The sequence below is a fragment of the Leuresthes tenuis genome, unplaced genomic scaffold (assembly GCF_036924035.1).
Source record: "Leuresthes tenuis unplaced genomic scaffold, fLeuTen1.0.hap1 SCAF_4, whole genome shotgun sequence".
NCBI lineage: Eukaryota > Metazoa > Chordata > Actinopteri > Atheriniformes > Atherinopsidae > Leuresthes > Leuresthes tenuis.
The window spans coordinates 38,592,883-38,609,336 of NW_027325358.1; the positions used below are offsets into that span (position 1 = coordinate 38,592,883).

The window sequence follows — 16,454 nt, forward strand, 5'->3', positions numbered from 1 at the left end:
CGAGCATGTTTGTCGTACCATACCTTCTGTTTATGTTGAGCTTCTTGCAGGTGTTCTTTGACTTTTTCTCTGTAACTTTCCAGTTTGTCTCTTATTTGCAGAATGTAGGAGATAATATTGGTTGGTTTTGATGTCGCCTCTCCAGCCACCCAGTTGTCCTTCAGCATGTCCAAGGGGCCTCTGACCTGTTTGCCATATAACAACTCAAAAGGGGAGAAACCAGTTGAAGCCTGGGGTACCTCTCTGTATGCAAACAAAAGAAAAGGCAACCATTTATCCCCGTCTTTACCAGTATCATCAATAAACTTTCTTAACATTTGTTTCAGTGTACCATTAAACCTTTCAACAAGACCATCAGTTTCAGGGTGGTATGGGGTTGTTCTTATCCCTTTTACACCAAGTTGGGAATACAGTGACTTCATTAGATGTGACATAAAGTTTGTACCCTGGTTTGTTAAGATCTCTTTTGGGATGCCAACTCTAGAGAACAACTCCACTAAACACCGAATGATATGTTTGACCTGAATGGAGCGCAGAGGATACACGTCGGGATATCTGGTCGCATAGTCACATATGACGAGGGCAAATTTGTGTCCACTACTACTTTTTGGCAAGGGACCAACTATATCCATTGCTATCCTCTCATATGGCACACTCATAATGGGTAATGGTTGTAACTGGCCTCTGTTTGAAACTTTGGTGGGCGCTACTATCTGACATTCATGGCAGGTCTTACAGTATTCCATTACTTCTTTGTACAAACCTGGCCAATAGAAGCGTTGAGCAATGCGGTCATAGGTCTTGGCCTGTCCTAAATGCCCAGCCCACGGAATGGTATGGCCCAAATGTAAAATTATCTGACGATGCTCTTTTGGAACAACAAGTCTGGGTTTGTCAATGTCAGCCAAATACAAAAGATTTTCTTTTATGATGAAGGGATCCCCAATAATACTACTCAGTCCCCCTGAGCCTGCTTCCTGGTTCCCTTCTAGTACATGTGCCTTAGCAAAAAGAGGTTTCAGAGAAGAATCATTCATCTGAAATTCTTTGAAATTGTCTGGGATTTGCCATGAAGGTTCTATTAGTGGGGTTACAGGGAGAGTAGGTTCATGACCCGCGCTTTTGCCAATATTTCTATTCCTCTCCCGACGTCTTTGTCGTTTTGTTTTCTTCACCCTACCCACCTCTTCAAACAAACCATCATCTGCGTCTGGCAGTGGTTCTAACCCCTTACTAGTAGAGCGGGTAACGACAGCACAGGAGTATGCTACTGAGTTTTGTTGGACCAAGTTGTCTAAGATGGGCAAATCTTCACCAAGGATCACATCATAAGCTAGGTAATCTAAGACTCCAACAGTTAACAGGAAAGCTTGGCCTTCAACCTCAATGATCACATCTGCCGTTGGATAATCTTTCTTACATCCATGAACACATGTGATATTTACAATTCGCTCAAAGTTAGCATGTGCATTTACCAGTAAGCTGGATTTCACCAAAGTTTGTGAGCTACCGGTGTCAGCGAGAGCCTTTGCCACATTACCATTAACTGTCACCTCCACTATATGTTTATGGGGAACTATACCAGTATCATGAATATTACTCTGATCATGGTCTGGACGAGGTACAGCACACAATTCAACACATTTAGATTTTTTTAAAGGACACACTGAAGCTTTGTGGCCAGGTTGCTGACAGTAGAAACATACCAAGTAGTTAGGTTTTAAGTTGGAATGAGCAGGTTTCTTACCGGCCCCAGTGTACACACTGTCAATATCAGGAAATCTACACTGTTTGCTTTCTTCAAACCTTGGTTTGCCCACAGTCATTCTTTTCTCCGAGGAGTTCCGGTGAGCAGCTGTGTAGCGTTCTGCCAGGTCCGCTGCCTCTTCTCCAGTCTGGGGATTGTGTTCCTTAACCCAGGTGCGAATATCAGGATGGAGCACACGGAGGTACTGCTCCAAAATTATTACTTCCCCAATCTGCTCCTTTGTGCGGGTTTGCGGTCGCATCCATCGTTTATAAAGTCCCTTAATCCGGTTGTACTTTTCTCTGACCGTCTCCCCCACTGGCACAGTCGTGCTTCGGAAACGCTGCCTATAGGTTTCTTCGGTTACATTGTACTTCATTAAAACTGCAGATTTAATAGCTTCATAAGATTCAGACTGTTCTTCATCCATTCCAGCATAAGCCTCAAGCGCTTTTCCTGTCAGCAAAGTGACCACTCTGGCTGCCCACTCAACTGGCTGCCATCCCCATGTTCTGGCTATCCGTTCAAACCGAACAAAGAAACTCTCTGGGTCTTCACCTTCTTTGAAATGAGGTATTTTAGGATCCCCAACATGGCATCTTGTAGCACTCGTGGGTGGCGAAGCATGTTCTTGATGCTGAACTGGAAGCTGCTGTGAAGTGGAGTTGGGCCTTTGAGTTTGATGTGGAGTGACGTTTTCAGGTTGGACACTTGTCTTTTGGAGTCTGGAAGTTCCAGTCTGCAGCTTTTGAAGACCAGCAGTCATGGAGAGAGGAAATTGCCCAGGGCCTTCATATTGTTCTTCTGAGGACCAGTCCTGCATAGACCTTGGTACTATGTCAATTCTTAGTTGCTTAATCTGTTCAAAAAGTACTGCTTCAGTCCGTTTAGATCGACGCATAAACTCTCTCATTTCCTCGAAAAAGCTTAGTTCAGAGAGTTCTTGACTTTCACCACTGACCACAGCCATCTTAGGTCGTACCACTGGTTCTTCATCCCCTTCAGCCACTGTGGCTCCATCTGTTGGAGGCACAAATTCCATTGTCTTTTCCTCCATGTTTGCCAGGGTGGCTTTTCTTGCCGAACGGGCTCTTCCACGTCCTACACCTTTCATTTACCCAGGGGTCTGCCGCTGACTCTTCACAGACATATGAGATCCCACTTCTGACACCATTTGTAGTAAAGTGAGAGATGCAGGGCCCCACAAGCATCACGCTGGTCAGGAGGTGTACAGAGTACAAGTTGACTTTTATTAACTCATCCAACGTAGCCATTTAACAAAGGGAAAATGGGGTGTTACTCTTCCCATAGCACATAAAACATACCCCCTTCCAACCTGACAGAACAAATCCCAACAGACATATATACTCTGATAGGCCTCCTCTCCAGTTCAAACGAGCCTATCAGAGCAGATCTGGGGATAAGAGGACAGACATCATTAACAATGAAATCATACAAATCTTAATTTGTTTGTGCCAACAAATACAAATTAACTCCTGCAAAATAAAGAAAGAAAATATAGTGCATTCAAAACTAATCCACAAAATGTACAACATAAATAATCCAACTTAATTAACTGAAAATATTTCCACCCATTTTGTCTACCAATCACAACAATCCCCACCTCTTTCTGGTCTCCATAAAGGAAGACCTATAGAGGCGAGCTCCCTCTTTGAGCCCATGCCCAGATGCAAACAGGACTGGAGAGACCAGGTGACAAACCACACCGCTCCACACCTACAATCCGACCCAGCATACAGTGAGAAGGTTAGCACTTCCTCACAGCCTGAGATCAGCTGTTTCTAAGCTCTGAGAAATCAGCTTTACTTTGCTCTGACAGACCTGCCTGAGATCAGCTGTTTCTAAGCTCTGAGAAATCAGCTTTACTTTGCTCTGACAGACCTGCCTGAGATCAGATGTTTCTAAGCTCTGAGAAATCAGCTTTACTTTGCTCTGACAGACCTGCCTGAGATCAGCTGTTTCTAAGCTGTGAGAAATCAGCTTTACTTTGCTCTGACAGACCTGCCTGAGATCAGCTGTTTCTAAGCTGTGAGAAATCAGCTTTACTTTGCTCTGACAGACCTGCCTGAGATCAGCTGTTTCTAAGCTCTGAGAAATCAGCTTTTCTTTGTTCTGACAGACCTGCCTGAGATCAGCTGTTTCTAAGCTCTGAGAAATCAGCTTTTCTTTGTTCTGACAGACCTGCCTGAGATCAGCTGTTTCTAAACTCTGAGAAATCAGCTTTACTTTCTGAGAAATCAGCTTTACTTTGCTCTGACAGACCTGCCTGAGATCAGCTGTTTCTAAGCTCTGAGAAATCAGCTTTACTTTGCTCTGACAGACCTGCCTGAGATCAGCTGTTTCTAAACTGTGAGAAATCAGCTTTACTTTGCTCTGACAGACCTGCCTGAGATCAGCTGTTTCTAAGCTGTGAGAAATCAGCTTTACTTTGCTCTGACAGACCTGCCTGAGATCAGCTGTTTCTAAGCTCTGAGAAATCAGCTTTACTTTGCTCTGACAGACCTGCCTGAGATCAGCTGTTTCTAAGCTGTGAGAAATCAGCTTTACTTTGCTCTGACAGACCTGCCTGAGATCAGCTGTTTCTAAGCTCTGAGAAATCAGCTTTTCTTTGCTCTGACAGACCTGCCTGAGATCAGCTGTTTCTAAGCTCTGAGAAATCAGCTTTACTTTGCTCTGACAGACCTGCCTGAGATCAGCTGTTTCTAAACTGTGAGAAATCAGCTTTACTTTGCTCTGACAGACCTGCCTGAGATCAGCTGTTTCTAAGCTCTGATAAATCAGCTTTACTTTGCTCTGACAGACCTGCCTGAGATCAGCTGTTTCTAAACTGTGAGAAATCAGCTTTACTTTGCTCTGACAGACCTGCCTGAGATCAGCTGTTTCTAAGCTCTGAGAAATCAGCTTTACTTTGCTCTGACAGACCTGCCTGAGATCAGCTGTTTCTAAGCTGTGAGAAATCAGCTTTACTTTGCTCTGACAGACCTGCCTGAGATCAGCTGTTTCTAAGCTGTGAGAAATCAGCTTTACTTTGCTCTGACAGACCTGTCTGAGATCAGCTGTTTCTAAGCTGTGAGAAATCAGCTTTACTTTGCTCTGACAGACCTGCCTGAGATCAGCTGTTTCTAAGCTCTGAGAAATCAGCTTTACTTTGCTCTGACAGACCTGCCTGAGATCAGCTGTTTCTAAGCTGTGAGAAATCAGCTTTACTTTGCTCTGACAGACCTGCCTGAGATCAGCTGTTTCTAAGCTCTGAGAAATCAGCTTTACTTTGCTCTGACAGACCTGTCTGAGATCAGCTGTTTCTAAGCTCTGATAAATCAGCTTTACTTTGCTCTGACAGACCTGCCTGAGATCAGCTGTTTCTAAGCTCTGAGAAATCAGCTTTACTTTGCTCTGACAGACCTGCCTGAGATCAGCTGTTTCTAAACTGTGAGAAATCAGCTTTACTTTGCTCTGACAGACCTGCCTGAGATCAGCTGTTTCTAAACTGTGAGAAATCAGCTTTACTTTGCTCTGACAGACCTGCCTGAGATCAGCTGTTTCTAAGCTCTGATAAATCAGCTTTACTTTGCTCTGACAGACCTGCCTGAGATCAGCTGTTTCTAAACTGTGAGAAATCAGCTTTACTTTGCTCTGACAGACCTGCCTGAGATCAGCTGTTTCTAAGCTCTGAGAAATCAGCTTTACTTTGCTCTGACAGACCTGCCTGAGATCAGCTGTTTCTAAACTGTGAGAAATCAGCTTTACTTTGCTCTGACAGACCTGCCTGAGATCAGCTGTTTCTAAGCTGTGAGAAATCAGCTTTACTTTGCTCTGACAGACCTGCCTGAGATCAGCTGTTTCTAAACTGTGAGAAATCAGCTTTACTTTGCTCTGACAGACCTGCCTGAGATCAGCTGTTTCTAAACTGTGAGAAATCAGCTTTACTTTGCTCTGACAGACCTGCCTGAGATCAGCTGTTTCTAAACTGTGAGAAATCAGCTTTACTTTGCTCTGACAGACCTGCCTGAGATCAGCTGTTTCTAAGCTCTGATAAATCAGCTTTACTTTGCTCTGACAGACCTGCCTGAGATCAGCTGTTTCTAAGCTCTGAGAAATCAGCTTTACTTTGCTCTGACAGACCTGCCTGAGATCAGCTGTTTCTAAACTGTGAGAAATCAGCTTTACTTTGCTCTGACAGACCTGCCTGAGATCAGCTGTTTCTAAGCTCTGAGAAATCAGCTTTACTTTGCTCTGACAGACCTGCCTGAGATCAGCTGTTTCTAAGCTCTGAGAAATCAGCTTTACTTTGCTCTGACAGACCTGCCTGAGATCAGCTGTTTCTAAACTGTGAGAAATCAGCTTTACTTTGCTCTGACAGACCTGCCTGAGATCAGCTGTTTCTAAGCTCTGATAAATCAGCTTTACTTTGCTCTGACAGACCTGCCTGAGATCAGCTGTTTCTAAGCTCTGAGAAATCAGCTTTACTTTGCTCTGACAGACCTGCCTGAGATCAGCTGTTTCTAAGCTGTGAGAAATCAGCTTTACTTTGCTCTGACAGACCTGCCTGAGATCAGCTGTTTCTAAGCTCTGAGAAATCAGCTTTACTTTGTTCTGACAGACCTGCCTGAGATCAGCTGTTTCTAAGCTCTGAGAAATCAGCTTTACTTTGCTCTGACAGACCTGTCTGAGATCAGCTGTTTCTAAGCTCTGAGAAATCAGCTTTACTTTGTTCTGACAGACCTGCCTGAGATCAGCTGTTTCTAAGCTGTGAGAAATCAGCTTTACTTTGCTCTGACAGACCTGCCTGAGATCAGCTGTTTCTAAACTGTGAGAAATCAGCTTTACTTTGCTCTGACAGACCTGCCTGAGATCAGCTGTTTCTAAGCTGTGAGAAATCAGCTTTACTTTGCTCTGACAGACCTGCCTGAGATCAGCTGTTTCTAAGCTCTGAGAAATCAGCTTTACTTTGCTCTGACAGACCTGCCTGAGATCAGCTGTTTCTAAGCTGTGAGAAATCAGCTTTACTTTGTTCTGACAGACCTGCCTGAGATCAGCTGTTTCTAAGCTCTGATAAATCAGCTTTACTTTGCTCTGACAGACCTGCCTGAGATCAGCTGTTTCTAAACTGTGAGAAATCAGCTTTACTTTGCTCTGACAGACCTGCCTGAGATCAGCTGTTTCTAAACTGTGAGAAATCAGCTTTACTTTGCTCTGACAGACCTGTCTGAGATCAGCTGTTTCTAAGCTCTGAGAAATCAGCTTTACTTTGCTCTGACAGACCTGTCTGAGATCAGCTGTTTCTAAACTGTGAGAAATCAGCTTTACTTTGCTCTGACAGACCTGCCTGAGATCAGCTGTTTCTAAACTGTGAGAAATCAGCTTTACTTTGCTCTGACAGACCTGTCTGAGATCAGCTGTTTCTAAACTGTGAGAAATCAGCTTTACTTTGCTCTGACAGACCTGCCTGAGATCCGCTGTTTCTAAGCTCTGAGAAATCAGCTTTACTTTGCTCTGACAGACCTGTCTGAGATCAGCTGTTTCTAAGCTCTGAGAAATCAGCTTTACTTTGCTCTGACAGACCTGCCTGAGATCAGCTGTTTCTAAGCTGTGAGAAATCAGCTTTACTTTGTTCTGACAGACCTGCCTGAGATCAGCTGTTTCTAAGCTGTGAGAAATCAGCTTTACTTTGCTCTGACAGACCTGCCTGAGATCAGCTGTTTCTAAGCTCTGAGAAATCAGCTTTACTTTGCTCTGACAGACCTGCCTGAGATCAGCTGTTTCTAAGCTCTGAGAAATCAGCTTTACTTTGCTCTGACAGACCTGCCTGAGATCAGCTGTTTCTAAACTCTGACAGACCTGCCTGAGATCAGCTGTTTGTCTCCCCAGCCCAACATGAAGGAGCATAACTCTTAACATACAGCGTAAGCAAAAGTCAGGAGGATGGAAGACTTGCGGTAGGTCCTCTAGAGGACAGTGCATGTTGAGTTCCTCGTGCATCCACTTTAATGGAATAGTGATGAATATCAGAGGGCAGCATCTTGCTTGGTGTACACTTCTGGCTGCTAAAATGTTGAATATGGTATCTTATTTTTTATTTCTCTAGAGCCAACACGCACAATCTCTTACAAACATAACATTATGTATATTAGTGGTGCAACGGATCAATATCTTCAGTTCGGCACGCACGTGATCCACGGATTGCTTTATGAAAAAAAAAGTTGTGCGCATGTTCAGTTGACTCACAGCGTGGTCATGGCGAGCGGAGGAGCTTGAACGCCCCGCGTCATTTAAGTCCCCTGTATGGGGAAAAGAGGTCAGAGGATGAAACCGTGACGGTGTGGAGGAAATGACAGGAAACACATCAGGCATGGCCACGCATTTGAAGCAACATCACTGTAGGCGGCTGTAGCTCAGGAAGAGCAGGAAGAGCAGTCGGAAGGTCGGTGGTTGGACTCTGGCTTCCCCGGCTACATGTCGAAGCGTCCTTGGGCAAGACACTGAACCCCACGTTGCCCCCCAGTGTATCACTGGGGTATGAATGTGTGTGAATGATTAGAAAAGCACGTAGTTAAGAATCTTAAGACGTGCTGTATGAGTGTGTGTGAGTGGGGTGAATGCGGCATGTAGTGAAGCGCTTTGAGTGGTCAGTTAGACTAGAAAAGCGCTATACAAGTACAAGTCCATTTACCATTTACCATCACCCGGTTTCACTGACAGGAGTGAAAACGAAGGCTGCTCAACAAGAGCATATCACCGCGGCAATGATGCAGCCCCTTGCTGCACAATCCGACCGGTTAAAGCCCCACAGACACTCTGGGTGTGTTTATAGGTGCAGACATGAGGCCACGTTAGGTTAAAGGAAGGAAATGTGCCTTTTTATGTTGCACTTTAAGTTGTTTTTCATTAAATGCTAAAATGCAATGCTTTTTAAATTCTAAAAAGAAGATATAATGCCTTGTGCACATCAAGATGATTTTACATATTTTAATTGTAATTATTTAAAAATGTTAATAAACAAAAAGAACAAACTTGTTTTTTTCTCGTCTTTTCTTTGCTGATCTGAAAAATGATCCGATCTGTGATTCTGATCCGCAAAACGATCCGAACCATGAGTTTTTTGATCCGTTGCACCCCTAATGCATATGCCCATTTATTTTCTATCCTACTGTCCTCCTGCTGTAACTTTGTGAAATGAAGGATCTTATCTAATGAACTGCAGCCAAACATTGGGACACACCTTCTCATGTTTCTGTTTCTTCTCTGAAGTTGGGCTTTATGTTATGGTCTTAGAGCTGAAACATGTTGAACTGCTGTCCAGCACAAGGTCATCCGTATTTGGAGGATATCAACCATCACCAGTAAACCAGGATCATGAGTTCTTCAGAAAAGGTGAGTTAAAAAAAGTAAATGATCTGGGTAATTGTCTTGATCATGATCTCCACATTAATGTGTTCTATAGATTTCTGCAGCACAACAGAGCTTTTCATTAGCGCTCATTGTGTGTTCTCATGTTGTTAACACCACTTTAAATGTGGGGGACCTTGTTCCAGGATCATTTTATATTTCAGTCTGTGTGGGGCAGCACATGCAGTCATTTCTTGGGGGAAACAAACAAGCTGAATCATGTGGAATTAAATTAAACAAAAGGATACCAAAGGAAAATTCTATTGTTGCAGCGTTTTTTTTCTTTGTAATGCACAAGCTTTCATGAAAGGAACTCCTGTGTCTTTCTTTTTTGCATCAGAGCTGAAGAAGCCTCTGACTGAACCCCCTTTGTTGTTTGATCACTTATTTTATAAAGACGATGCTCAGTGTTGTTCTTTGTATTCATGAACTTGTGCAGCCCTCTTTGAACAATCAGCTCCAGAGCCGTCCCCAGCACAGAGCCAGCCTTCTTTATCACTTTTGTCAGTTTCTTTGAGTCTCTGGCTCTGATGCTGCTGCCCCAACAGGTGCTACAAAGCAGATTGTACTTTCCACCACACACTTGTAGAAGATATGAAACATCTTGGTGCAGACGCTGAAGGACCTAAGCTTCCTTTAGAAGTCTGTTCTGTCCTTCTTGTAGACAGCCTCAGTGTTGCATTTTCAGTCCTGCCTGTTGTCCAGGTAGACCCCCAGATTTCTGTAGCCCTCAACCACTTCCACCTCTTCGCTTTGGATGAAGACAGTGTTTTACTCCCGCTCCTCCTAAAATCCATACACAATTATGTCTTTTGTTTTGTTTATATTTAAGATGAGGTGATTGTTCCCACACCGTGCCACAAAGTGATCGACCAGTTCCCTGTACTCAGCCTCTTGTCCGTCACTGCTACAGCCAACAACCGCAGAGTCATCTGAGTATTTCTGGAGACGACAGGCCTGAGTTGTACTATTGAAGAGAAAACGTGAGAGTCTCCTGTGCTGCTGACCATCTTCTCAGGCACACAGCCCTTCAGTCTCACAATCTGTTTGTCAGGTAGTCAGTAATCCACATGCACCTGTATTTTCTAAAGCTCCTTACATATTAGTACGGGCTGAATTGTATTAAAAGCACTGGGGAGATCCAACACGAGCCTCATAGTGCAGCCTGGTTTGTCCAGATGAGAATTGGCACATTGAAACAGGCAGATGATGGCATTTTCAGCACTAACCCGAGAACAATAAACTAACTGTAGTGGGTCCTGAGTGTCCAAGTGTTCACTCATTTACTGAGGTGAAACGATAACAGTCTGTCCAGGACTTTCATGATATGGGATGTTAGGGCGACTGGTCTCTAGTCACTGTGGGCAGATAAATGAGGTTTTTTAGGTACTGGAACTTTCTCCTGACTCAGGCGAAGGTTGAAGGGGTGCTGTCGAATCCCACATCGCTGTTCTGCGCAGGCCTTCAGGAGCCTGAGGCTGACACCATCTGGAGCTGCAGCCTTGTTCTGGTTCAGTCTCTCCAGCAGCTTCTTCATCTGACTGCTGGAGACAGACAGAGTGGAGGGGAGGCGGAGGAGCTCTCTTTGTGTATTGATGAGATGGGAGGTGTTGGTGAGGCTGTTTGAACAGCCATGACTGAAATGTAAGGTGACCTTATGGAGGTGCGACTACAGGTAGGATGTGACTAATGGGAGAGTAAGACTACAGGGAGAATGTGATTACAGGGAGGATGTGATTACAGGGAGTATGTGACTACAGGGAGGATGTGACTACAGGTAGGATGTGACTACAGGGAGGATGTGACTACAGGTAGGATGCGACTACAGGGAGGATGTGACTACAGGTAGGATGTGACTACAGGTAGGATGTGACTACAGGGAGGATGTGACTACAGGTAGGATGTGACTACAGGTAGGATGTGACTACAGGTAGGATGTGACTACAGGGAGGCTGTGACTACAGGGAGGATGTGACTAATGGGAGGATGTGACTACGGGGAGGATGTGACTACAGGTAGGATGTGACTACAGGGAGGATGTGACTACAGGGAGGATGTGACTACAGGTAGGATGTGACTACAGGTAGGATGTGACTACAGGTAGGATGTGACTACAGGGAGGCTGTGACTACAGGTAGGATGTGACTACAGGTAGGATGTGACTACAGGTAGGATGTGACTACAGGTAGGATGTGACTAATGGGAGGATGTGACTAATGGGAGGATGTGACTAATGGGAGGATGTGACTAATGGGAGGCTATGACTACAGGGAGGATGTGACTAATGGGAGGCTATGACTACAGGGAGGATGTGACTAATGGGAGGATGTGACTACAGGTAGGATGTGACTACAGGTAGGATGTGACTACAGGGAGGCTGTGACTACAGGGAGGCTATGACTACAGGGAGGCTGTGACTACAGGTAGGATGTGACTACAGGTAGGATGTGACTACAGGTAGGATGTGACTACAGGTAGGATGTGACTAATGGGAGGATGTGACTATGGGGAAGATGTGACTACAGGTAGGATGTCACTACAGGGAGGCTATGACTACGGGGAGGATGCGACTACAGGTAGGATGCGACTACAGGTAGGATGTGACTACAGGGAGGATGTGACTACAGGTAGGATGTGACTACAGGTAGGATGTGACTACAGGTAGGATGTGACTACAGGTAGGCTATGACTACGGGGAGGCTATGACTACAGGGAGGATGTGACTACGGGGAGAATGTGACTACAGGTATTATATGACTATACGGAGGATGTGACTACAGGGAGGATGTGACTACGGGGAGGATGTGACTACGGGGAGAATGTGACTACAGGGAGGATGTGACTACAGGTAGGATGTGACTACAGGTATTATATGACTATACGGAGGATGTGACTACGGGTAGGATGTGACTACAGGGAGGATATGACTATATGGAGAACGTGACTGCGGGGAGGATGTGATTACAGGGAGGATGTGACTACAGGTATTATATGACTATACGGAGGATGTGATTACGGGTAGGATATGACTATACGGAGGATGTGATTCCAGGGAGGATGTGACTACGGGGAGAATGTGACTACAGGTAGGATGTGACTACAGGGAGGATGCGACTACAGGAAGGAAGTGACTATACGGAGGATGTGACTATGGGGAGGATGTGACTACAGGTAGGATGTGACTATAGGTAGGATGTGACTACAGGGAGGATGTGACGAAAGGTAGGATGTGACTACAGGGAGGATGTGACTGCAGGGTTATGCGACTACAGGTAGGATATGACTATACGGAGGATGTGACTACGGGTAGGATGTGACTACAGGGAGGATATGACTATATGGAGAACGTGACTGCGGGGAGGATGTGATTACAGGGAGGATGTGACTACAGGTATTATATGACTATACGGAGGATGTGATTACGGGTAGGATATGACTATACGGAGGATGTGATTCCAGGGAGGATGTGACTACGGGGAGAATGTGACTACAGGTAGGATGTGACTACAGGGAGGATGCGACTACAGGAAGGAAGTGACTATACGGAGGATGTGACTATGGGGAGGATGTGACTACAGGTAGGATGTGACTATAGGTAGGATGTGACTACAGGTAGGATGTGACTACAGGTAGGATGTGACTACAGGGAGGATGCGACTACAGGGAGGATGCGACTACAGGGAGGATGCGACTACAGGGAGGATGCGACTACAGGTAGGATGTGACTACAGGTAGGATGCGACTACAGGGAGGATGCGACTACAGGTAGGATGTGACTACAGGTAGGATGTGACTACAGGTAGGATGTGACTACAGGGAGGATGTGACTAATGGGAGGATGTGACTACGGGGAGGATGTGACTACAGGTAGGATGTGACTACAGGTAGGATGTGACTACAGGGAGGATGTGACTAATGGGAGGATGTGACTACGGGGAGGATGTCACTACAGGGAGGCTATGACTACGGGGAGGATGCGACTACGGGGAGGATACGACTACAGGGAGGAAGCGACTTCGGGGGGGATGCGACTACGGGGAGGATGCGACTACGGGTAGGATGCGACTACAGGTAGGATACGACTACAGGGAGGAAGCGACTTCGGGGAGGATGCGACTACGGGTAGGATGCGACTACAGGTAGGAAGCGACTTCAGGGAGGAAGCGACTTCGGGGAGGAAGCGACTTCGGGGAGGAAGCGACTTCGGGGAGGAAGCGACTTCGGGGAGGAAGCGACTACAGGGAGGAAGCGACTTCGGGGAGGAAGCGACTTCGGGGAGGAAGCGACTTCGGGAAGGAAGCGACTTCGGGGAGGAAGCGACTTCGGGGAGGATGCGACTACGGGTAGGAAGCGACTTCGGGGAGGAAGCGACTACGGGGAGGAAGCGACTTCGGGGAGGAAGCGACTTCGGGGAGGAAGCGACTTCGGGGAGGAAGCGACTTCGGGGAGGAAGCGACTTCGGGGAGGAAGAGACTACGGGTAGGATACGACTACAGGGAGGAAGCGACTTCGGGGAGGATGCGACTTCGGGGAGGAAGCGACTTCGGGAAGGAAGCGACTTCGGGGAGGATGCGACTACGGGTAGGAAGCGACTTCGGGGAGGAAGCGACTTCGGGGAGGAAGCGACTACAGGGAGGAAGCGACTTCGGGGAGGAAGCGACTTCGGGGAGGAAGCGACTTCGGGGAGGAAGCGACTTCGGGGAGGAAGCGACTTCGGGGAGGAAGCGACTTCGGGGAGGATGTGACTACGGGTAGGATGCGACTACAGGTAGGATACGACTACAGGGAGGAAGCGACTTCGGGGAGGAAGCGACTACGGGTAGGATGCGACTACAGGTAGGATACGACTACAGGGAGGAAGCGACTTCGGGGAGGATGCGACTACGGGGAGGAAGCGACTTCGGGGAGGAAGCGACTTCGGGGAGGAAGCGACTTCGGGGAGGAAGCGACTTCGGGGAGGAAGCGACTTCGGGGAGGAAGCGACTTCGGGGAGGATGTGACTACGGGGAGGAAGCGACTTCGGGGAGGATGTGACTACAGGGAGGATGTGACTATAGGGAGGATGTGACTATACCTGTAGTCACCTCCTCACAGAAGTTGATGTAATCTGTCGCACGCTCAGTCGTGGCATTTATATCATCTCAGTGTGGTTCACAAACTCCATTCCAGTCTGTGGATTCGAAGCATCCCCGCAGATCATCTTCAACTTTCTGAGGACATTTTTTCAAAGTTCGTGCAGTTACAGGTTGCTGTCTGACACTGGGTGTATAGTTGGAGGTGAGGAGAACCAGATCGTGATCTGCTTGTCCCAGCAGAGTTCTTCGTCATTAGCACAGAATAAATCCAGCTTTTTGTTTTCTCTGGTGGAGCAGTTGATAAACTGTTGAAAGGTTGGAAGTGTAGCTGAGAGGGAGAGATGGCTGTAATCTCCGGAAATCGCCATGAAATTTTATTTATAGAGTAACATCTCTTAAAAAAAGAAAAACGGTGTCTGTGCTGGCCAGTGCTGGATTTTAAGCCTCTACTGGTGGTTCACCGATTTAATACTAAAATCAGTTTATTGTCAGCTATTAAACTCTGTAATTAGGGTTATGGGGTAGGGTAATATCTTCTGAGTCCTTTACTTCTCTGTGAGAGAAAGCTGAACATCTGGGGTATGGACAGAATTAGACAGATAGTTGTGGTGGAGTTTAAAAAATATCTGTTTTTGTCTGTTTGGAAGTATGAAAATTCATAAAAGGTTAGTAGAAACTTGTCTTATTTCACTTTCCCAGCTCAACATTTTAACCAGCTGCTAGTGGCTGACAAATGTTTATTCCCATGAAAGTGCTGTTGATTAAGCCCTTTATTGTAATATTTTTTATTTAATTTCAAACTGAAGGTGCTGAAGCTCAGAGGTCACACAGGGATCTTTACCTCTTAATAGCTGATGAAGTTCTCCTCTCTGTTTTTCTCAGGTGAAACCTACAGCCTCAGACAGAAGCAGATCTCAGAGCAGATCCAGTCAGGAGACCGGGAGCACGGACCGGGCTTCATACAGAAAACCCCTTCGTGAGCACGCTGGACCGTACCAGTGTGAGAAGTGTGACAAGAACTTCAGTTACTTGAGTATTTACAAAATACACATGCGAGTCCACACTAAGGAAAAGCCATACTGCTGTGAGCAGTGTCCCAAAAGCTTTAGCTTTTTGAGTTCATACAAACGCCATCAGCTGAGCCACAGCGGCGAAAAGCCGTACCAGTGTGACTTCTGTGGGAAAAGCTTCACTCAGTCAGGACACTTCAGTCTGCACCTGAGGAACCACACCGGAGAGAAACCCCACGAGTGTGACCACTGTCAAAAGAGTTTCAGTGACTCAAGCAGCTACAAGATACACCTGCGAGTGCACACGGGTGAGAAACCGTACTGCTGTGAGCAGTGTGGCCGCAGTTTCTCACAGTTAGGGAATTATAAATCTCATCTGCGCATTCACACAGGAGAAAAACCATTCCAGTGTGACGTGTGCAAGAAACGTTTTTCTATTTCCAAAACATACAAACAACACGTGCGCACCCACACTGGAGAAAAACCATATAAGTGTGAGGAATGTGGGAAGGGATTTGGGCGTTTGAGCAACTACCTGCGGCATCTGCGTGTCCACACAGGAGAGCAGCCGTTCAGCTGTGAGCAGTGTGGGAGGTGCTTCAACAGTTCGTACAGCTACAGCCGACACCTCCGCAGCCACAGCGGGGAGAAGCCGTACTGGTGCTCGCACTGCAAGAGACTGTTCACACGATGTCAGTCCTTACAGAAGCACCGCTGCGCCGATGCACATGAAGAGACCGAGACGGCGTTCAACAAACAAGCAAGAGATGGCAACGGTCCAACAGAACCAGCAGGGAGTAGAACTACAGATGAACAGGCTGAGTTGTGGTCAGCAGCCGTTGTACCAACACAGGCTCAGTTTGTTTGAACAGGCAGAGCGGCTGACGGCTGGAACAGAAACCTGTAGCAGCCTGTCTCACGAGGAAAAAAAGGTGATGTACAGATTTGTTTGGCTCGTCAATGTTCGTAGAGACGGAACCGAAACACTGGAAATCATTCAGAAGCTTCAACCATCGTCCCCCTTCGTCTCAATCAAAAACTCTTCAAAACGAGGAGATCCACAGGAGTGACCCGCCTGGGTGAGAGAGAAGTGAGTTGTTTGCATCCCTGCTTCAATAAATACATGTTTGTAATCTGATGTTGACCACTGTTTTTCACTTATTCATTCACAATGTGGTTCGTTTAGAGGAGGGACAGCCTGGACCTTTCTGCTGC

At 46.3% G+C, this 16,454-nt stretch overlaps 1 protein-coding gene across 1 annotated transcript in view; it reads left to right on the forward strand.

Moving 5' to 3' along the window:
• Positions 1 to 16,359, forward strand: part of LOC140304863 (uncharacterized) — a 38,840-nt gene extending 22,481 nt beyond the window's left edge. The window contains exons 2-3 of the mRNA XM_072383665.1: positions 9,041 to 9,139; positions 15,112 to 16,359. Coding sequence (XP_072239766.1) covers positions 9,122 to 9,139; positions 15,112 to 16,107 — 1,014 coding nt within the window. The 5' untranslated portion in view covers positions 9,041 to 9,121 and the 3' untranslated portion in view covers positions 16,108 to 16,359. The remainder of the gene's footprint in view (positions 1 to 9,040; positions 9,140 to 15,111) is intronic.
• The last annotated feature ends 95 nt before the right edge of the window (positions 16,360 to 16,454 follow it).